This window comes from Gopherus evgoodei, chromosome 6, assembly GCF_007399415.2.
Source record: "Gopherus evgoodei ecotype Sinaloan lineage chromosome 6, rGopEvg1_v1.p, whole genome shotgun sequence".
Lineage (NCBI taxonomy): Eukaryota > Metazoa > Chordata > Testudines > Testudinidae > Gopherus > Gopherus evgoodei.
In genome coordinates this window covers 16,667,884-16,691,708 of record NC_044327.1, presented here as the reverse complement: position 1 = coordinate 16,691,708, position 23,825 = coordinate 16,667,884, and the positions used below count along the sequence as shown (strand labels likewise).

General features: G+C 43.0%; 1 protein-coding gene across 1 annotated transcript in view; it reads left to right on the top strand.

Moving 5' to 3' along the window:
• Nucleotides 1-318: 318 nt before the first annotated feature.
• SVEP1 (sushi, von Willebrand factor type A, EGF and pentraxin domain containing 1) overlaps nt 319-23,825 on the top strand; it is a 174,926-nt gene continuing 151,419 nt past the window's right edge. The window contains exons 1-3 of the mRNA XM_030567203.1: nt 319-614; nt 16,568-16,826; nt 19,205-19,381. Coding sequence (XP_030423063.1) covers nt 16,739-16,826; nt 19,205-19,381 — 265 coding nt within the window. The 5' untranslated portion in view covers nt 319-614; nt 16,568-16,738. The remainder of the gene's footprint in view (nt 615-16,567; nt 16,827-19,204; nt 19,382-23,825) is intronic.

Genomic DNA, 23,825 nt, shown 5'->3' with positions numbered 1-23,825 from the left:
AGCGCAGGGAGCTGATCCCCGGCCAGGGCGCGGCGGCCGGAGCTGAGCGCGAAGTCTCCGCCGGCGCAGGGGCGATGGGCTGCGCTCTGCCCGGGCCGGGGGCCCGGACCATGTGGCCCCTGCTGGCTCTCTGCTGCTGGGGGGGCCTGGCGCTGGGCTGGGCGGGCGCTCAGCAGCCCCCGCTCAACTTCACCGCCCTCGCCCTGGCCGCCTCGCGGGTGGCCCTGCAGCCGCCGCCGCCGCCGGACACCACGGCCGCCAAGGTGGAGAGGCTGGGCCGCTCCTTCAAGCGCCAGGTGCGGCGGCTGCGGGAGCGCAGCGGGCGGCTGGAGCTGGTCTTCCTGGTGGACGAGTCCTCGAGCGTGGGGCCCGCCAACTTCCTCAGCGAGCTGCGCTTCGTCAAGAAGCTGCTCTCCGACTTCCCCGTGGTGCCGGCCGCCACGCGCGTGGCCATCGTCACCTTCTCCTCCAGGAGCAACGTGGTGCCGCGCGTGGACTACATCTCCCAGCGCCGGGCGCGCCAGCACAAGTGCGCGCTGCTGAGCCGCGAGATCCCGGCCATCGCCTACCGCGGCGGCGGCACCTACACCAAGGGCGCCTTCCAGCAGGCGGCGGTAAGGGGCGGGGCGGGGAGCGCGCGGCACCGGGCACGCACCCCTGGGCGCACAGCCGCTGAGCACCCACCCAATGGCCGCACAGCCACCGGGCACCCACCCCCTGGGCGCACAGCCCCTGATCACCCACCGCCTGGGCACCCGCCTACCGGGCACATAGCCACTGGGCACCCACCCCCTGGGCGCACAGCCCCTGATCACCCACCGCCTGGGCACCCGCCTACCGGGCACATGGCCACCGGGCACCCACCCCCTGGGCGCACAGCCCCTGATCACCCACCCCCTGGGCACCCGCCTACCGGGCACATGGCCACTGGGCACCCACTCCCTGGGCGTACAGCCACGGGGCACCCACCGCCGCCACCGGGCACCCACCCCGTGGGCTCACAGCCACTGGGCACCCACCCATCCAGGCATCCACCCCCTGAACGCACAGCCACTGAGCAGCCATCCCCTGGGCACCGGGCTACCGGGCACATAGCCACTGGGCACCCACCCAATGGGCACACAGCCACTGGGCACCCACCTACCCAGTACCCACCCCCTGGGTGCACAGCCACTGGGCACTCACCTACCAGGCACCCGCTCACCTAGGTGCACAGTCACTGGAAATACACCTACCAAGCACCCACCCCCTGGGCGCACAGCCCCTGGTCACCCACCCCCTGGGCACCCGCCTACCGGGCACATGGCCACTGGGCACCCACTCCCTGGGCGTACAGCCATGGGGCACCCACTGCTGCCACCGGGCACCCACCCCGTGGGCTCACAGCCACTGGGCACCCACCCATCCAGGCATCCACCCCCTGAACGCACAGCCACTGAGCAGCCATCCCCTGGGCACCGGGCTACCGGGCACATAGCCACTGGGCACCCACCCAATGGGCACACAGCCACTGGGCACCCACCTACCCAGCACCCACCCCCTGGGTGCACAGCCACTGGGCACTCACCTACCAGGCACCCGCTCACCTAGGTGCACAGTCACTGGAAATACACCTACCAGGCACCCACCCCCTGGGTGCACAGCCACTGGGCACACACCTACCAGGCACCCACTCCATGGGCGCACAGCCACTCAGCTCCCACCTACCGGGCACCCACTCACCTAGGCGCACAGCCACTGGGCACCCCCATACCAGGCACCCACCTCCTGGGCACACAGCCACCCCCTGGGCGCATAGCTACTGGGCACCCACCTACTAGGCACCCACTCACCGGGGCGCGCACCCACTTCCTGGGCACACAGCCAGCAGGCACACACCTACCTGTGTGTACCCCCACTAGACACACCTATATCCACCCATTTGGGCACATATCTTCTGGGCACACCCAGCTTCAGTGTGTACACACCTGCACACACTGCAAACAGTATATTCAATATAAACTCATTGGAGGTTGTATATACACAAATACATTATGCATATCCACACCCTAGGAAATCTACGAAACCTACCGTCACTTAACATAGGTACATGTTTTCATCCTCACAAGATGCTGTTCATGTGTTGTTATACATTGAACTAATTTATTCTTACATAAAGTATAACTTGTTCATATAATACGTCATGTTTGTAATCTATTTAAAATGTTATGGGTGAAATCTTTGACCCACCGAAGTGAATGGCAGAACTCTCATGGACTTCAGTAGGGCTAGGATTTCCCGTCTGTGTGCGCACACTAGTGAATATGGGTAATATATATACCCACAATGACAGTAATTCTGCACTCATTTAAGACTAATTACTATGTGGTTTGCACAAGTATGAATGTCTCTGTGTGTATAAACTCATTGATTTTAAGCAAATGCATTCATTTGTGTAAGGGGTTCATAGACGATACTGCAAAATAAATAATACAATATATTGTGTAAATAATATCCATAATTACATATATCTACATATGTATATTAATATTTACACATACATCTATCTGATTTTCTGTTTAAGTACACAGCATGAGTAAAATTTTCAAAAGCACCTAACTGAGCACCTTAGGCCTGTAACTTCCATTTAGGATGTGACTTAGGCATCTAAGGCTAGGTCTACGCTGGGGCGGGGAGTCGACCTAAGATTCGCAACTTCAGCTATGGAAATAGCGAATAGCGTAGCTGAAGTCGGCGTATTTTAAGTCGATTTACCAGGCCGTGAGGACGGCAGCAAGTCGACCGCTGCCGCTCCCTCGTCGACACCGCTTCCACCTGTCACGCGCGGTGGAGTTCCGGAGTCGATGGCAGAGTGATCGGGGATCAGTTTTATTGCGTCTACACTAGACGCGATAAATCGATCCCCGGTAGATGGATCACTACCCGCCTATCTGGTGGGTAATGTAGACATACCCTAAGGATACATCTATACTGGAAAAAAAAATCCCCCCAAGCAGTGAGTCTCAGAGTCCGAGCCAACTGATTCACTCTACAGAGTGAAAAATAGCTATGTGGACATTCCCTCTTGGGCTGGTTCCCGAGATCTGAGACCCTACTACCTCACCGGGCACCCACCTACTGGGCGCACACCCGTGCATACAGCCACCAGGCTCACACCTACCGGACACCCATCTGTATGCACAAACACACACTCACCCATACACCCACAGTGTGTTTTTGTTTGTTTTGCAGTGTAGAAGTATGCTAAGTGCCTAAGTTGTCTAAGTTACTTTTGAAAATGGGACTTGGATGCTCTGAAGAATTTATCCTATACCCATATTTCTCTACATACACAAAGCAAAACATATTTATATACTGTATGTAGGTAAATATTTTAATTATTGAAGAACAGGTTAAGACTTACTAGCTGCTCTATTTCCTGCACCTGAGTTTTTGACAGATTCTCTAAATACATCATATTCATTCTGTAGTTATACAGAATTCTTAGTGATTTCAGTAGGAGTTTTGCTTTAATAGGAAATGAATAAGGATTTGACCCAGTGTGGGGCTCAGGACTGACAGGTTAAATTACTCCCTTCTCCTGCTCCTCATATTTGATAACAGAATATGATGTTCACTTTCTAGTGTGCCTTAGTGTTGTATATGGAAATCACACTTAAAGACAAATCCGTACAGTAATTCTGTGGTTGTGAAATTAAGCTGTTATAGGCTCAATATCGTGAGAATTTTCTAAAAAGTTTAAAGAATTAATCTTGAAGTAATTGTGTTAAAAAACAAAATTTAAGTATCTTACAACTCCATAGAAATCATGTAGTAAGTTTTCCTTGACGTGTAATCCTGACTAAATCTACTTTTTAAAAACAAGCAAGGTTAGACGTAGATGATTTAGTTGTACAAGCACAGCTAAATAATGTATCCCATGGACCCAATAGTACTGCTGTCACCTATAGTTTCTTTATTGGAGTTTGATAAACAACTTGGGAAGTATCACTTGGTGTTCTGGCTGTGTGCTGAGAAGGAATGACATTACTACTTGTTCACTGAATTAGTAGCTTGCCCTCTCTCAGTTGAAAAAGGAGGCTCTGCGCTGAGGTCCTGTATTGTACGTCTTCTCTCTGTAAGACAAATTACAACGTTGGGAACATGCTCCTTTCTAAAAACTTGAAAAAGATGACTTTACTATGTTTAGAATACCACACTAAAGTGAACTTAGCAAAATACACATCAGTGTAACAATCAGGCTTTTTTTTTCTTCCTCTGAACTATTGTGCTCCTGTTCTCTATTTTTAACTGCTTTTTCTTATAGCTATGATTTTTTTTCTTTCTTTTTTTCCACTTGTTGGCCCTATTTCTTCTGTTCCCAATAAGTTTAATAAAAATGAACTCCAGAATCCTCATCTTCTTTTCCAATTTGCAGAGTATATTAAACAAAGAAAACCAAGAGCCCTTGAAATAATTAATGAGTCCCAGGTAAACCATTCCAGGCTCCCAGTAATAGTTACAAGTCATGTGCGGTATTATGTGTAAATACTTCAGATTAGAAGATAAATGAACCATGGCATGACATAATTATCACTAATTTCACTTGTCTGCCCCAACAAGAAAGTAACTGAAGCATTGCTTTAGAATCCCCTGTAAGGATTGCTGCGTCTTTTAATATACTGAATCGTGTGTAATGCTGCATCCACAGGTGCTGACTTTTCCTCATACAAAAAGTGAAAGGGATCTCTTCCGCTCTTTGTGGAGGGATCCTTGGAAGATGGTTACTGCAGGGTTGTTGTCTCTCTGCAGTGCTATCCTCCTGCATGTTTACCATGACGTAAGAAACCTAGCAGATGGAGGACTCAACCTTCTAGACATATGGAAATATGAAAGATGTGTATTAGCATGAGCCACCAGTGAGGTCCTGGGACAAAGCCCTGGTGAGAAGTTCAGCCCCATCATCATCCTCAGTTGCTGGGATTTCCACTAAAGTGCTGTTCATGGATCCTGTTCCATATTTCCCAGGTCTCTGGCTGGTGGGTCTTGCCTACGTGCTCAGGGTCTAACTGAATGCCATATTTGGGGTCAGGAAGGAATTTTCCCCTGAGTCAGATTGGAAGAGACCGTGGAGGCTTTTCACCTTCCTCTGCAGCATGGGGCATGGATCACTTCCAGGTTTAAACTAGTGTTTAAATGGTGGGTTCTCTGTAACTTGAAGTCTTTAGATCGTGATTTGAGGATGTCAGTAACTCAGCTGGAGATTCTGGGTCTGTTACAAGAGCGGGTGAGTGAGGCTCAGTGGCGTGCCATGTGCAGGAGATCAGACTACATGATCATGATGGTCCCTTCTGGCCTTAAAGTCTATGAGTCTGAGTCTATTTCATATCAGCACTTATCTAGCAGGGATTTGGTACATTTGAAGATCCATACTCAGTAGATGCTGAAAAGGAAAGGGCCCAAGAGCCTCTTGATGCTACTTTGTCGAGCAGTCACCATGTGAAACTGAGGTGAATCTACCCTGTGATTGAAATAACCAAAGTCTTGTTTATTTCACTTGATAACACTTTGGGCATCCAGAGAGGGAGGTACTGAAGCTGACAGTGACTGCAGACTCAGGAAGATAACATCATCATCTTGCATTCACTTCACTTTCAGAAGGTATTCTTTGCAACCGTATGGGCTAGAAACATCTTTTGTGTTTTAAATGATAGTCTAAAACCTGAAGAAAAAGATGATTTAGGCTGCCCTATTTGCAGGGAAACCTTTCCTCAGATGAGAGTATTTTTCAAACTTAGCTTTTGACAATCATCTTTGATAGTATTTAGTTCATTTTTTTTATTGAGACGTTTCAAGTTGTGTTGATGTAACCACATCCAATACTCTGATAATTTATTTTACGAAAATATAGTTTCTAAATCTTAAAACATTTTCTAGACAACACAACCTTCCTGACTCTCAGTAACCCAAATTTAGATGAATAAATCTAAAGATACAGTTTAGATATTAGAATCTGAATACTTGGGTGCATCACTGTCATAACATTTCTTCCCAGATCTGGACCTTAGTGTCCAAAATATGGGTGTTAGCATGAAAACCTCCAAGCTTAGTTACCAGCGTGGACCTGGTAATTGCTACCACCAGCCAGGAATTATACAGTGCCTAGCTCACTGTGGTCTCCCCAAAACCTTCCCTAGGGGACCCCAAGACTCCTGGGTTAGGGGTTGTTATAAAAGTGGACGGGTAGGGTTCTGTGGCCTGCCTTGTGCAGGAGGTCAGACTAGAGGATCATATTGGTCCCTTCTGACCTATGAGTCTATGAGTCTTACAACAAAGGGAAATAACCCCCCCCCTTGTTTCCTTGTTACTTCCTCCAAGGCTCCCCTCCCTGGACGACCCTAGGAGATTCCCTGCTTCCAGTCCTGGAAACACAAGTACCGAGAGAGCTAATCTCTCCCCCCCCCTCACCCAGAGGGTATGCAAAGTCAGACTTAGTAAATCTAACACAAAGAGATTTTCCCTCTGACTTCTTCCTCCCACTAATTCCCTGGTGAGCTGCAGACTCAATTCCCTGGAGTCCCCACTAAAGAAAAACTCCAACAGGTCTTAAAAAGAAAGCTTTATATAAAAAGAAAGAAAAAAGGATCTCTGTATCAAGGTGACAATATACAGGGTCAATTGCTTAAAAGAAAAATGAATAAACAGCCTTATCCAAAAAGAATACACTCCAGCAACTACACACATGTAAATACAAAAGAAAAAACAATATAAAACTATTGTCTTACTATCCTTGTACTTACAACTTGGAAACAGAAGATTAGAAAGCCTGGAGATTCCTGTGGTCACTCTCAAAGCCGAGAAAAAAACAGACCCAAGACAAGGAACAAAGAACTCACACCCAAAACTTCCCTCCACCCAGATTTGAAAAAGTCTTGTTTCCTGATTGGCCCTCTGGTCAGGTGTTTGGTTCCCTGTGTTAACCCTTTACAGGTAAAAGAACATTAACCCTTAGCTGTCTGTTTATGACAATCACTCATGAAAAATTAAACAGCTCCTGACATGTTAGCATGTTAACCATGGGAAAGTGTCAGAGTTGTATTCTCTTCTCGTTGTGCATACATAGAAACGTTAATGGAAGCTAACCATGTGCGGTGAAGGGAGCGCTTACGCACAAGGATAGAGTGCTTCCTTTTTGTCAGTCTTAAGCAGTGAACAATTTGTGATCATTTTTGTTTGTTTTGAAGTTACACTGCAAAGATTTATTTATAGAAAATAGTGTGAGCTATTAATCATTACGGATAAAACACTCTGAAGTTATGGGTTAATTGAAAGACTAATTGCCAGTAGCCTCCTGAGAAATCGTTCACTAAAAATGGTGATAGCCACAGGTGGTTTTTTTCTCTTCACAAGAAAAAAAGTGCAATTAATTACTGTCTAAAATGGAAGAAAGAAATATAGCTGTGCACTGTTGCTGAGTTAAAATAAGAGTTAATGTAAATGTAGACTTTAAAAGGCAGGTCAAACTATTACAAGGGGCATTGTACAACAATAGTTAAGGGAGTTATTTAGAAGTATTTTATGCTACTAATTATTAAACTAAAAAAGGTCAGATCCTCAGCCGTGGTCAATCAGCATAGCTCCCTTGACTTCAATGGAGATATGCAGCTTAACACCAGTTGAAGATCTGGCCCAAAATCTGCAGAATTAGACCGCACACCTTATCTATTTCTGAAAGCATCTGGTCTTTTAAAAAAAAAAATCTGGCTTTTATCTTCTAATCTGATCTTGATAGTGTATAACAAGCCAGTATGTCAAATTCAGTGTTCTTTTGTTACCCAATTAACAAACATGACAAACAGTGGCTTACAAAAGAATGTAAGCATATTTATTAGAGTAAACAATTTTAATGCTTATTTAGTGTTTGTTTAAATGACTTATGTTGCTTTTGTTTCTTCTTGATGTTAAAAGCATAAACTTACAGAGTGCAGAATTATTATCCATCAGGCTATTGATGATCCGATTTCAATTTCAGCACATTTTAAGGATAATTCTTTTCCAGTTTAGTTTCAGATATTTGTTGTATTGTATCTTTAAAATGCAGTTCTGCTCTGAAAATTGACTACGTAAAAAATGGCACAGTCTTATTCATCAGATCTACTCCCTGTGGGCACTTAGAGTCATATTTCTGGACTTTATTGACAACAGATGAGTAATCTCATTTTTATTCCTGCAGAATTGACATAGCTAATATAGAGTGAGCAGCAGATTCATTTCCATCCTGGGCATCATCAACAGGATATTCACTAAAACCTCCCATTGGTTACAACTGTTCAAACTCTCTGAAGGCTACACAGGTCTCACCGTGGGCCTTACTTGGCTAGTAGAATGGCTTTTGATGGTTGTGATAGAAAAAGTTGGAGAGAACCCAGCTTAACTCTAAGATCCCAGGATGAGATTGCAGGGCTGGCAGTTTACAAGTAAACAAATATATACCTTTTAAAACTGAGCAAATTTTATATGGAATCCTTGAGAGACAGTAAACAAGAAACCCTACAATGTGCCCATAATGCCACTATCATAGAGTCACTTTTCAGAATACAACCACACTTGAAGTCCATTTAGTGCTGTGATTGAGAGCCCTGGATACTGAAGTTCTTTGTGATATCTGTTCACAAAATAAGTACAGCGTGGTCAGAGGCAGCTCACACCTCTTCACACTATTCATTAATGATCCTAAATACTGCCATGGAGGGACCAACTCTAGGAGTGAAAGGGTAATTCAGGCTTCATGTCAATTCAGATCTTTAACATTCCTGCTGAGACTGGCAACAAGTGAGCTATTCAGCATCCTTTGTGAGGCTAGACTGTGTAATGTGGACACCCGTTCATTAGGAATCAGTGTGTTAACGCCCTGATATTATATATCTATCATACACATTTTATTCAGAAGAAATAAAATCAAATATCTGGCATCGTCTTTTTTTTAAATTTCCTTTTGGTTTATGAATAACTTAAAATGCCAAAATTTGCATAATACAACAAATATGCAAATTCAGCAGCTGCCCTCCCACACACTTCACATAAGTTGCAGGGCCAGCCAGATGCTCAGAAGCTTTCCTTTCAGCACATGCAAAGCTTGAAGCTGATAGGTGCTTGGCACACATTGCCTGGTCCTCTCCTAGGGCATGTCTGCTCTGGAGCTGGAAGATGGTCTGATTGAGCTACTCCATAAAAATAGCAGTGTAGATGTGGTGGCATAAGATGCTAACTGTCCTGAATATGTATCAATGGTCCCGGATGGGATTGTACTTGGGGCAGCTAGCCTCTCCCGTCATTCACGCCACTGTGGCTACACTTCTATTTTTAGAACACTAGCTCAATCAGAGCTAGAATGGGTATGTCTCCTCGAGCTGGAATTTACATCTTTTAGCTCTAATGTAGACATGCCAGCTATGTCTACGCTGCCGTCTGGGTTATGATTATAACACATGTAGAGACATCTGAGCTAACTTTAATCTCTCTAGCTCAGATACCAGGAGCATTGAAGCTGTAGCAGTCCAGTTTTCAGTGCAGACTAGCTGCCAGAGTAAGTGACCTGGGCCCCAGGTGGGCTGGAACAGCCTACACTGAAGGCTGTATTGTTGTGGTTTCACTACTGTTGGTACCTAAACTAGCTAAATTAAGTTATCTCAGATATTCCTATGCATGCTGCAGTCACATCCCCTGGCTGCAGTGCAGATACACGTAGACCAGGCAAATCGAGTTGAGGGTACGTGTGCACAGGAGAAAAACCCACATGGCAGTGGGTCTCAGCGCCCTGATCAATTGACCGGGGCTCATGCTACAGGGCTAAAAATAACGTTCGGGCTCAGGCTTTCCTGGCAAAGCTGATTTTCAACCTGTTTTGCACTGCCAGGATAAGAAGTGCTATCTGAACTTCCAGCATTTTCAAATGAGAGATGATTACAATAAATATCACACCTAAAATGTGTGCTTGGCTTCTGTGTAGTAGCAAGAGCCCATTTCTTATGGCACTGACATGCTAATCTGTGGGCATTTAGGGCAATGTAACATCCTTAATTTTGTGCATGCAGCTCTCATTGTGGAAATGCAGAAAAGAAGCAGTGTGTCTGCAATTACATATTGGAAATGAATGGTATTCATTATAGTAAATCTCTCCCTGGATAATGCAGGGAAAAAATCTTGAGAAAACCAAAATAAAACAAACTTGCCTGATTTCATTTATTCTCACCACTCCTATCCACATGTGTGAAGAGCAGCAGTCTGTCTGAGGTCTTAAAGAAAATTTTCAACCAAAGGTCAGAACCACCAGCTATCAATGTTAGCTCCTCTTTTGAACGGGAAAACCCTAAGAGAGTAGAGGATGCATCTCAATGTAACAGCCAAAACAACAGTGACTAGTGAACCAAAAAAGAAGGGTTAAAATCAGGTGATAATACTTCGAACTTTTATTTCCTCTTCCATCCAACAGCCTCAGAGCACTTTAACAAACATCATTTGAGCCTCCTGACCATCTTGTGAGGTTCAGAAGTATTATTCCTAATTTGAGGATGAGTAGCTGAGTCACACAAAGGTTAGGCTCCCCCCCCCCCCGCCACACACAAGGCACTAATGACATTAATGTCTCAATTGACATGATGGGGATTTTGAGACTACTCTGAATTAGTCCAAGGGCTTGTGCATCTTCCCGTTGCTCACAGGTTACAAACTAGATAAACATAAACAAGCTGTCGATACAGAAAGGACAAATGGCTCTGTGGGTTGGTAATGAAATGCAAAGAAGTTATAGCAATCACTCTCTATAAAACACTTCACAGTTATTAGTTGTAGCTCAGTATTTCGTAGGTATTCCCTGCACTCCCTTTAAGGAGTCCTGTAAATGTTGGCATAAGGGAATACCCAGGGAATACTGTAAATCCTGGGGTAACATTATTTTGGCATCTAAGATAACACTGAAACTTTTTAAGGACAACCACTCTGCTGGCATGACTCCATCCCGGAATGCCAGGGCCTGAGAGATGTTATCTGATGATTATCTGAGCTGAATTAGTCCATCTTAGTTCAGTTCCTCATGGACAGGTGTCTTTATCACAAATGGCATTTTAGTTGGCAGCCTTTCCAAAGGCCAAATATAGAACAGGCACAAACACTGAGCAACTCTCTCACTTCAGAGGCAAGGCGAATAATAACCGCAGTTCCTGTGCTGTACCTGTTCAGTGGATACGAAGTCTTCAGTCTCAGATACTGCCGATCCCATACCTTTCACAAACCCTAAATCAATATTAAAAACAGAGAAAGGCAACTAGCCCTGGAATTCTTATAAGAATTATCTATTCTAACTACTGAATTTCTAGAGCTGGATTTTGTGTACTAACTTGGTTACACAAGACTACATTTTTATAATTCTGAGGGCTATTCCTGGCACAGGGGAGACGGCTAGTCTGCCAGATACTTGTACACACTAACTGAGACTGAATACAATGCAGATGGCAATAACTTTTTGCTAATGTGAAAGGAATGTTGAATTTTGTCATAAGAGTAAAAGGATTGTGTGTTGAAACAGTCTAACGCATCCAATCAGTGCTTAAAACCTGAAAGTAGGGTAAAGAGAAAAGCTTACTATGGACCCTCCGCAATAATTAACCAGCATTGTGACCATTTAATTGTGTTTTCGGTTGGTCTCTTATTAAAATTACTTTACTGTAATTATGATATGGACCACATTTTCAATTAAACAGGTCATTTAGGGCCTAATTTTCAGAAATGCTGAGTATGAAGTCCAGGCAGCTGTGTGTTTTCAGTGCCTCTGAGAAATAGGTCCTATCCAAATCTCCAATATAACTCATGGGCTCTTATGCTCAGTCCATAAAAACTCAAGACCTGATCCTAAAAAATACTTGTGCTTAACTTTATGCATGTGGGTAGCCCCATTGAGTTAAGGGGGACTAGTGATATGAATAAAGTTACTTGTACATAAATGTTTATAGGGTGAGGGGCAGAGTTTGAGTCATTCTACTTATGTAAATTAAAGTTGAAATGTTCAGAACAAAAGTGGCTTTTACAAGACTTTTCTGGCATGGCTGCGGGGAGAAGAAGGTGATACAGATTTTCATTAAATAAAACTGATGAAAAATGTGTGACAAATGTTTGTGGGGAAAAATGTAATCCATTTGGCCTCAGCTCCCTCGGTGACCATAGATTAGGGTAAAATTTACCAAAAACATCCAACAGTTGTAGACCCTTACTGGAATATCAAGCATTCCTTCAAGTAGCCTGTATGTAATGCCAGGTTCATAAAAAGAGGCAAAGCAACCAATTGGAGTGTCTACCATATGCATATAATTTAAAAATAGACGTGTCTGCTTTCTTTGCTCAAATGCTTAATATCTCTCCGTTTTGTTCTTTTAGTCCTCTTCCTTATACAACAGGGATTCTACATCTAACATACAGCTTAAGGGTCAAGCTATTAATTTTTTTTTCTAGGAGCAACATTTAGCTGTCTGATTGTCTCTTTGGCAGGTTCCGCTGTTGTCTGCATGTTTTGAATGCACACCAGGTAACTTCTCGATCTCTGGTCTGAAGCAGCTGTTTGTTAAGCTGGCATACAATTGGTGTCACTTTCCTTTTAATTAAATGCTCTTTGTCCAGAAAATCATTTTTGGAGATTGGTTCTTGATCAACTGTTTTTCAATAAGTGCTAGATCAGGGTATAATAATTTTAAAGGGAGATTTTGGGGTATGATCTTGTGTAACTGTTTCCTAGGTTTCCATTAAATGTGCTGTGACAGCAGGTGGCCATGATGCCCACTTTCCTTCAAGATAAAAAAAAAGATTTTAGATTTTCTTTGTGACACTAAAATGCTAAAGGCATGTATATGCATTAAATAAACATGCCTTTAGCACTTTAGTGTCATAAAGAAAATCTAATTTTTTTTATCTTATATATATAAAATATGATGTGCTTCTACGATGGTAATTAATTTGTGATCTGGGATTTATGAATTCCAAAAGAAGGCATAATCATGCCATAATGCTTCACAAAACACAAGTCAACATGGACCTGATCCAAAACCCCACCGCAGTCAATCAGAGGCTTTCTCCTGATTTTAAAAAGTTTTGGATTAGGCCCTGTAAGAGGTAACGACCAGTACACCGGCACCTTCGATTAGTCTGTGTAACTGATATAAGGCCTGATCCTGCAGTCTTGGCTCAGGCAAAACTCTCATTAATGTCATATCTTACACAGGATATTACTACTACTTGTTAGCTTTGACATTGGTGTGTTGACAGCAGTATAGCTAGCAGGTAAACTAGCAGGTTCACAATCATTGAATGGGTGATGCAGTGACATTTAAAACAGTAGCTTTAATGGTAATTGTAGAAGTTAAGTTTTTATTTTTACACACTTAAAAAAAAATTATAATTTTGAGGATTGCCCCCTTGGACACTTCCAAGTACAGTTTCCCTGAACCATTCCAGTAAAGGAGTTGCAGCTAGCAAGGGATATGAAGGTAACAAGAAGAGTTTCTACAGGTATGTTAGCAACAAGAAGAAGGTCAGGGAAAGTGTGAGACCCTTACTGAATCGGGGAGGCAACCTAGTGACAGATTCTGTGGAAAAAGCTGAAGTATTCAATGCTTTTTTTGCCTCGGTCTTCATAGAGAAGGTCAGCTCCCAGACTGTTGCACTGGGCAACACAGTATTGGGAGGAGGTGAGCAGCCCTCAGCGGTGAACGGACAGGTTAAGGACTATTTAGAAAAGCTGGACATGCACAAGTCCATGGGGGTCCAGATCTAATGCATCTAAGGGTGCTTAGGGAGTTGGCTGATGTGATTGCTGAGCCATTGGCCATTATCTTTGAAAACTCATGGTGATTGGGCTGGGGTCCCGAACAATTGGAAAAGGCAAATATAGTGCCCATCTTTAAAAAAAGGGAAGAAGGAGAATCCAGGGAACCACAGACCGGTCAGCCTCACCTCAGACCCTGGAAAAATCATTGAGCAGGTCCTCAAGGAATCCATTTTGAAGCTCTTGGAGGAGAGGAAAGTGATCAGGAACAGTCAGCATGGATTCCCCAAAGGCAAATCATGCCTGACCAACCTGATTGCCTTCTCTGATGAGACAATTGGTTCTGTGGATATTGGGAAAGCAGTGGATGAGATATACCTTGATTTTAGCAAAGCTTTTGATATCGTCTTCCTCAGTATTCTTGCCAGCAAGATAAAAAAGTATGGATTGGATGAATGGACTATAAAGTGGATAGAAATCTGGCTAGATTGTCCAGCTCAATGGGTAGTGATCAATGGCTCGATGTCTAGTTGGCAGCCAGTAACAGGTGGAGTGCCCCAGGGATCTGGCCTGGGGCCGGTTTTATTCAACATCTTCATTAATGATCTGGATGATGGGATGGTTTGCACCCTCAGCAAGTCCACGGATGACACCAAACTGGCAGGAGAAGTAGATATGCTAGAGGGTAGGGATAGGGTTCAGACTGACCTCGACAAATTGGAGGATTGGGCTAAAAGAAATCTGATGAGGTTCAACAAGGACAAGTGCAGAGTCCTGCACTTAGGATGGAAGAATCCCATGCACCAGTACAGGTGGGGGACCAACTGGCTAAGTGGCAGTTCTGCAGAAAAGGATCTGGGGATTACAGTGGATGAGAAGCTGGATATGAGTCAACAGTGTGTCCTTGTTGCCAAGAAGGCTAACGACATATTGGGCTGCATTAGTAGGAGCGTTTATAGCAGATTGAAGGAAGTGATTGGAATGGGTTACCTAGGGGGCTGGTGGTTGGAATCTCCATCCTTAGAGATTTTTACTGCCCAACTTGACAAAGCCCTGGCTAGGATGATTTAGTTGGTGTTGGTCCTGCTTTGAGCAGAGGGTTTGACTGGATCACCTCCTGAGGTCTCTTCCAAACCTAATCTTCTGTGATTCTATGAAAAGTGTTTTAGGGGTGGTACAGTAACCCATTGCAGTCATATCCCGAGATGGAAAGCTGCAGGTTCGAATAAGAAGATATCTCATCCAGAAACATTATGGTGCATGTGGTCTTTGCTTTTTGTTTGCAGATATTTTGCCTGGCAAAAGTTTTATACAGATTCCAATCAAGCTGATTGCAAATGGATAGATTTAAAGCACTAATTTGCAAGATTATGCATATACTATACATCTACTCTTCAAAATGTTTTGCAAAATATATTCTGAAAATTAAATGACAGATGTTTTGCAAAGTGCTTAATCAACTGGATGGCATACCTATGGACAGAGAACATATCTCAATATTGTAGTTGAAAGATTCAGAATGTTTAGTGTAAGACCGAGTGAGTATGTTTAGCATGCTCCAGTGTTTAGGACTCAGTCCCACAGTGCTAACTCAGTCAGAATTGTCACTAACTCCAGTTAGTCTTCCCTGAGAAAGGACTGCACTATCCAGCCCTTAGTCAATACAGGAATTATGTTCCTTCATTTTAATGTGGGTGAGGAAAATAAGGCCTTTTGCAACAGGTTCTGCTTCATAGTAGCATTTCCCAGAGGAGAGGACAGGACTCAGCTCTGTCCTTTATGTTACTCCTGCCCAAATAGCAGATGTTACCCACATTGTAGTACACCAAACTTGTTAATACATTATCCTGGTCTCAGTCCAAAGAGTTGCAGTTTGTGGCTGGGAATCCTGAATGGCAGCAGAGATTGCTGCCTCTAAGCTGTAGACTTGGGACCTTAAATTATTCTCTGAGTGGTTGGCCGCACAGATTATGCTCTTGATGCATGTGCGCTCCATGCACACGAGATCAGAATTGTGGACTGGCCGCCGCTTCCCGCAGCTCTCATTGGCCGGGAACGGCAGACTGTGGCCACTGGGAACTGCGAGCGGCTGTGCCTGTGAACAGTCAATTTAAACAAACTGTCTCGCGGCCCACCAGCAGATTACCCTGACAGGCCGTTGCCCACCACTGTGTTAAAGGGGTCAAGTAAACGGTTTTGCTCTGAACAATGATTTCAGTTGTGAAATGTGTGGCCCACTATGATAAACTGCAAAGGACAGGGGCCAGATCCTCAGCTGCTGTAAGTCACCATAACTCCGTTGCCACTTTCCTAGTTTACACCATCTGAGAATCTGGCCCAATCGGTCTTAAGTTGCATCTACAGTGTACTATCCACCCTACTTGTTACCTAGTCAGAGTTGATGAAACACTAATGAAGGTCTTACCTCAATAAGAACTGTGTGTTTGAATTTTCTTTTTCTTTTTGCCCTCTGCCAGAGCAGATGATTTTATTTATTGCTGTGGAAAGTGGCTCATTGGCCCAGTATCACAAATTCACAATATCTGTATCATGCCAGGAGTCTGAGCATATAAAAATGAGTCAATATTTGGCTTGATAACCAGTCTCTGATTAAAGATTGTTGATCTTCTTGTGTTAGTACTGGGTGGTCCAGCAAAATTGGATTAAGTCAGAAAACAAGCCAAATAAAAGGAGATGCACCGTGGAAGAAAGTACTACAAGCAGGTCATCCACTGCTAACCCTTTGCCTGAGACGTATTGTTTTATACTCTATTTCAGCAAATACTGCAGCACTCCCGTGAAAATGCCACAAAGGTGATATTTCTCATTACTGATGGATATTCCAATGGAGGTGATCCTAGACCCATCGCAGCATCCTTGCGTATAGAATTTGGAGTAGAGATCTTCACATTTGGAATATGGCAAGGCAACATCCGAGAACTAAATGACATGGCTTCCCACCCAAAAGAGGAACACTGTTACCTGCTTCACAGCTTTGCAGAGTTTGAGGCTTTAGCTCGCAGAGCTCTTCATGAAGGTATTACGTTTAGTAACCCTGGAAGTATCATTTCAGATGCTATAGAGAGCATAAGACTGGCTGGAAATACAATAACTCCTCACTTAAAGTCGTCCTGTTAATGTTGTTACGTTGTTACATTGCCAATCAATTAGGGAACATGCTCCATTTAAATTTGCAATGCTCCCTTCTAATGTCGTTTGGCAGCCGCCTGCTTTGTCCACTGCTTGCAGGAAGAGCAGCCCGTTGCAGCTAACTGGACGGGGGTGGTAACCAGGGTGGACTAGCAGCCCTCCTATCAGCTTCTACTATCAGCTCCCCACTCCCCTAAATTCCCTGTGCTGCAGCCACATAGCAGGCTATCAATTGCAGCTCTCCCTCCCCCCTACTGCCATGTGCTGCTCCTGCCCTCTGCCTTGGAGCTGCTCCCAGAGACTCCTGCTTGCTGTGCAGAAGGGGAAGGGTGAGGCTTATGTCAGGGTGTCCCCCTTCCCCCCTGCTCCTGCAGTCCACTTACCCCTTCTCCATATAAAGCAGGGAAGGGACGTGGAGGGAGAGAGACAGAGAGAGCTTGGGGCAGCAGCTGCTGTCTCAACTTCCTGATCCACTTAAAAAGACAATGCACTTAAGGGTGGATCAGCTTACTTAAAGGAGCAGTGTGCTTCTGACTCTCTCCCACCCACACACAATGTGTGTGTCTGTCTCTGTCTGCTGTGCTGTCTCTCCTCCCTCCTGTTCGTGCTGCCTTGATGAGAAGCTACATTAACAACAATGTGTTAACCCTTGAGAGCTCAGCCGAGTGCTAGTTCATCATTTAGCAGCAAGGCATTCCCTGGGAAATGTCCCTCCCTCTTCCACCCTCTAACTTCACCACGTCAACCAAGCTTCCCAATCATCATAGCTGTGAACAGTATTGTTTGTTTAAAACATATACTGTGTGAATGTCTATATAATACATAGTTTTTTGTCTGGTGAAAAAAATTTCCCTGGAACCTAACCCCCCTATGTACATGAATTCTTATGGGGAAATTGGATTTGCTTAACATTGTTTCGCTTAAAGTCGCATTTTTCAGGAACATAACTACAACGTTAAGCGAGGAGTTACTGTAACAGGCCTTGTGAAATGTTTCATATAGGTGTTGTAGTCTCTTTTCTTCGGTATTTTTCTTGCATTCATTACATTCAACAGAAACCAACAGATTTCAGGAATTAAGGTAAATAGTAGATCTTTTAAAGTCAACAGATTGGGCCAAATTCTTCTCTTTGATGTGCACGTACATTGCCCTTTGGACCAGTTTCAAGGCTTTTTTTTACCTGAGTAAGAACTGGGTAAGGATGTCAGGGTTTGGCCCAATGGAGATTTTGCCTAAATAAGAACTTTGGGCCAGTTTTCAAAGGTATTTAGGCACCTAAAGATGCAGACAGGCCCTAGGAAGGGCTTCAGGATTTGTCTCAGTACTAATAAAAGCCTTTATATACTGTGGGCACATATTTAGAATATTTCAAAAATTCATAAAAATACCTCTCGTAAATGTGACATTTCTTTAGGCATAAAAATTCTATAAAATGGAACTGGTTTCTGATGTTTACCTTTATGAAGAATTGTCACTGAACAAAAAAAAAAGAGGATGAGAATAGCTGTTAAGAATATATGGCTGGATCTTCACCTGGTGTAAATAAGTGTATCTACACTCGCTTAAATGGAGCTATGCAACTGCACATCAACTAAGAATCTATCCATGAGTATTTATGTAGTTTTGATTTAAGTAAACTTTCTGATTTAACATGAATATGGTACTAGGGTGACCAGACAGCAAATGTGAAAAATCGGGACGGAGGTGGGTGGTATTAGGAGCCTATATAAGAAAAAGACCCAAAAATTGGGACTGTCCCTATAAAATCGAGACATCTGGTCACCCTATATGCTACATATCTACCACCAAATTCTTTTGGTGCATGGTGTTTTTTTCTGTTTTAAAGGATGTTTAATTAGATCTTTTTTTTGTGGAGGCGGAAAATCTACCTATTTTTAACACTTACATATTCAGTGACAGACTGATCTCATAGGGTCATCAAAGTCAAATTCATTCCTGTGATTTTGGTGGAACCTAATTTGGGCCCTTGTTTTCCTTTTAATTCTTGCATTGAGGCCAATGATAGTTTTGCCTTAGTAAGAACTGAAAAGAAACTGAGTAAAGACTTCAGGATTTTTGCTTCATAGACTTCAGTGAGCATTTTTCCCTAGTTAAGAACTTCAGGATTTGAGACATACATTGCAAAGAACTAAAGTTTTTCTTCACATCATCATCACCACAAGTGAATATTGGAACTATAAAGTTTTCAGTGACATTTCACTAATTATTAACTTTTGTGGCCTTTGTAATTGATTTGTATTACAGATCTGCCCTCTGGCAGTTACATTCAAGAAGATATATCCCATTGTTCATATCTCTGCGAGGCAAATGAGAACTGCTGTGACATCATGGCGAGCTGCAAATGTGGCACTCACACAGGGCAGTTTGAATGTATATGTGAAAAAGGGTACTATGGTAAAGGACTACAGCATGAATGCACAGGTCAGTCTCCATTTTTCAGATTCCTCAGTTTATCTACATATCCTAAATGTAAATCTAAACCAGGTCACATGAAGTCATATGCTGTTCTGCATGCAGATCTATGACTATGGGTCTGATCCAGGGTCAATGGAAGAACTAAGAACTCCCATTGACTTAGTAGGTTTTGGATCAGGCCCTTGTGCATTAATCTTAATGCAAGCGGTTCTTACATTAAACTCATGATAAACGAATACTCTTGGATTCTCCCAAATTGACTTTCACTTGCTAGAGAAGAAAAAAGTTCCAGGTTGCTAAGCAGAAACATATCACATTTCAATAAGACTTTTGTGTGACTGTTTTTGTGAACTGCCCCTTAGTAGTGCTGATAGAAAGAGAATCCTGTGACTGAAATAGAGACATTTATTGTATCCTATAGGAGAAACATGAAGGCAGTGTTTTGGAATTCCTGGATTCCATATAGCATTGTCCATGAACAAAGATGAAATAGTCAGATGCAATATCCATCTTCACAGAAGACATTCATTTATTACTCATTTTTCACATATATAGCCTGAACTGCTTGAAGGGAAATAAGGAGGAAAATGATTGCACTGGTCTTTTGTGAAATTAGCTTTCAGTTCTGGGAAACACTGGATGCTACAGTGATGAGAGCTATTATAAAAATATGGTTGGATGGATATCAGCCATTTTGTCATTAAGAAATCCCTTTTTACTAACAAAACCAAATTCAATTTAAAGTTTTCTTGCAATCAAAAGATCATCTAAGGAAATGCTTTTTTAACATAATGGAATGATTACAATAAGTGAAGGGAAAATATGCTTGTAAAAGGGATATACAAGTTGTGTTCAGTTGCATTAACTTTAAGGGGAGAGAAATGTCACAATAATCAAATATCAGAGGGGTAGCCATGTTAGTCTGGATCTGTAAAAGCAGCAAAGAATCCTGTGGCACCTTATAGACTAACAGACATATTGGAGCATGAGCTTTCGTGGGTGAATACTCACTTCGTCAGATGCAAGCTCATGCTCCAACATGTCTGTTAGTCTATAAGGTGCCACAGGACTCTTTGCTGCTTTTACAATAATCAAAACACTTCTTAACTTTTTTCTATTTAGTTTATAAGCTAGTTAAGAGAAGTAGTTATAATGAAATATCAACAGAAAAACAAATGTAAGATAATGTTAATACTGATTTGTATCAATCTTAATTCTGTCTCCACGCTCTCACATGTGTAATGAAATTTTCACCATCTGCCTCATGAAATGTAAGCCTGCTCTGCTGAGTATATGAATTACAACAATATTATGGCCTTTCATGATGTTTCATAATGTTTGTTTTTAAAATTAAGGTTATGTGGTTGTTCGGTATCATTTGTAACTGTTGTCAGGCCTCTATTTGCTCAAAGGGTAGAGTGGAAAGGACACTGATAGATCTGGGATGTAAGAATGGAGGGTATCTTCTCAGATCTCTGTGAGAAGGATGAGTAAGGTATAGCGCAGGGGTTGGCCACCTTCAGCACGCAGCCCATCAGCGTAATCTGCTGGCGGGCTGCGAGACGTGTTTATGTTGACTATCTGCAGGCATGGCCCCCTGCAGCTCCCAGTGGCCATGGTTCGCTGCTTCTGGCCAACAGGAGCTGCAGGAACCTGAGCATGTCACACTTTAACTTCAAATTTCTTTGCTTTCAAGAATATTTCATTCTACCAGTTATTTTAAGTGACATATATTCTCAATCCTAACTCAATTTAAAAAGGTCGGTTTTTATATCTGATTTCTTCTGGCTCAGCTTCTCAAGAAAGAGCATTCCTATGGCAAAATATGGCAAACGTATTCAACACTTATGTCTCTCAGTAGTTTGTACAGGTAAATATTGTTTTTTATTAGTACTGCAGAAGTCAAATGTATTATATGCAATGCCAGTGAAGTGCCAAGTCCTGCCATCTGTGCGTCATCTGGCAAAGTTAATGAAAGTTGCACACTTGTATTTTTGGATAGAATTGGCCTATTCTTGCGAATATAACTTAATTTGCTGAAGTGTTGTATTGCCTCTTAGGAAAGAGAGAGAGACAAAAGGTCATATGTATTCCTTAAAAGAAAAACGTATTTTGAAATATTGTTTTCTGAAGTAGATTGCAGCGTTTTTTATTGAACTTGCCCCTGGGGAGCATAAGTATGGTTTTGTAAAGCATGAGGAATTTCCAGACTCTATGCCAGCTCCTATTCATGGTGTAACGTGCGGGAATGCTGCTGGCAAGTTTGCTTTGGTGGGACTTGATGATGGGCTGTGATTAATTCTGCTGCCTTTAGTTTTCAATTTTTTAAGCTTGTGGATACCATTGTAGATCATCTTCAGTTCACAGGATATGACTTGCGCATTGGGTTTTCATCAAGATAGAAAATTGTTCTCCTCCTCTAATGTATACACGTCACGGTCCGGGGTGCAATCCAGACCAGTGACGGGCTGTGTCACTACCTGCCCCACAACCTTGGGTGCCTCTCAAAGGTTTGCTGTTGTAATTCCCAACCTGGGCTGCTCACAAACAGCCTACCAGCCTGCAGGCCGCATGCTCAGTATCTGTATAGCTGCAGCCTTGGTTTAGCAGCTCTGACCCCAGCAGCCTGTCAGCAATACATCAGTTCACCAGCCTTGGTTACTACTTGCAGCAGGACCCCAACACACTCCCAGTCCCAGATTATCCCAATAATGTGTGTTCTGCGCTGTCCAGCCTTCTCTTGGAAAGTTCAGATATTAAAGGTTTGTTGTTCCGTAAAGAGTCAATATTCAACAGCTTGCTACTTTGACTGGAGTCACTGAATAGTTCAGTCTAAACACAGCACTGGATTGGTTTATATTAGAAAATAAAATAAGTTTATTAACAAAAGAAGATGGGATTTTAAGTGAGTTCAAGTGTAAGAAAGAAAGTTAGAAATGGTTACAAGTAAATAAAAGTGAGAGCATGCATTTAAAAGTCTAGAACTTAATCTACCAAGTTTTAGTTCAGGGCTTTTGTTAAAGATGGCCTTTCTCATCTGCAGTCTTCCAGCAAGATGGTGACTGACCCTTTCCTTGGTCAAGATCTTTCTCAGAGGCTGCTGGTGCATTTGTCATCTTAGGTGAAAGAGCAAGAGGGAGAACTTGGGGTTATCTGCCTCCTTTCTTTTATTGTCCAGTGAATCTTGAAAGTGGAGTCTTCTGAAGATTACCCCTTCAAAGCAAAGATTATTCAAACTGTAAAGAAGGTGACATGGAGTCTGGTGGTGATGGAGTCTCTATGCTCTTCCTTCCCACCTATGTTTGCTGAAATGCAAATTTGCTTTGTCTCCTTTCATTTACTCCCCCAGCTGTCTTGAGGACCTGTTTACTACTTACCTGTAAATTGAGGTAAACCCACATTTCTCTGGATAGGATAGACCAGTTTAACAACCTTTGCCTAGGCAAGGCTGAGTGGTTTTGTACATGTGCTAACAGCATCATCGGGGGATTTCATAACTTTACGTATAATGTTGCTACCTACGTTTCACCATGATATAATTGACCAGTGAGTTATTATTATTCTATTTATGCCAGTGGTTAGATGCGTGGTTTATAGCATTATATCTGAGGCAACAAAATAATGGTGTAAAGTCAATGAAAGCAGTACTTTGCTTCCCTAATTACCCAAAAAATGGCCTTTAGAAAGTCTCCATAAAATAAAATGAGAGCCACATGCTCAACATCAGACAGCAGAAATTGGCCCTAAACCTCCTCCAGTATTGTGAATGATTTGCCGTATAAAGAGGAGCAGATGGAGTGTTCTATGCTTTATGCAAACAAACAAAGTTAAGTGAGTCATGGCCCACACAGGAGTCACACACATTCAGAGATTTCCATGACAGCTGTGACAAAGGAGGTCCATGGAAAGTAAAATATGAGACAGAATGATGGGAGAAACTCAGAGAAATATCAGAATGCTAAATTCTACTTGGAGATGCGCGTACATAGGAGCTGCTAATATCATGGCTGGCCCTCGGTGTTGTGCAGCCCTAGTGAAAAATCTTTTGGTTTCCACCCCACAAACATCCCCAGATGAACAAAGCAGATATCTTATGTTTCCTTTCTCTTCCCTTGGGTGCACCTATCACATTTCAAACTTATGTAAACTCTCAGATGAAAACACAGCAGCTGCCGCTAAGCAAAAAAAAAAAAAATTGCCTTTACACTCTGCCATTGTACAGAGATAGACCTAAGATGTTGCTGCTGTCCTATCATTTTTAAGATAGCCTATAAAGTTCCTTCTGTTCCAAGCCACACAGAATGCTAAAATATAACCTCTTTATCTCCTTCAGCCTTGCTTTCTTGCTAGGTCAGGGACTGCATCTTCTTCACAGCCTCCCTTCACCTGCAGTGATGTTCTTTAAAGTTAGGCTCTCAGAAGCAGAGTTCTTTGGCAACTGAGTTCTTCA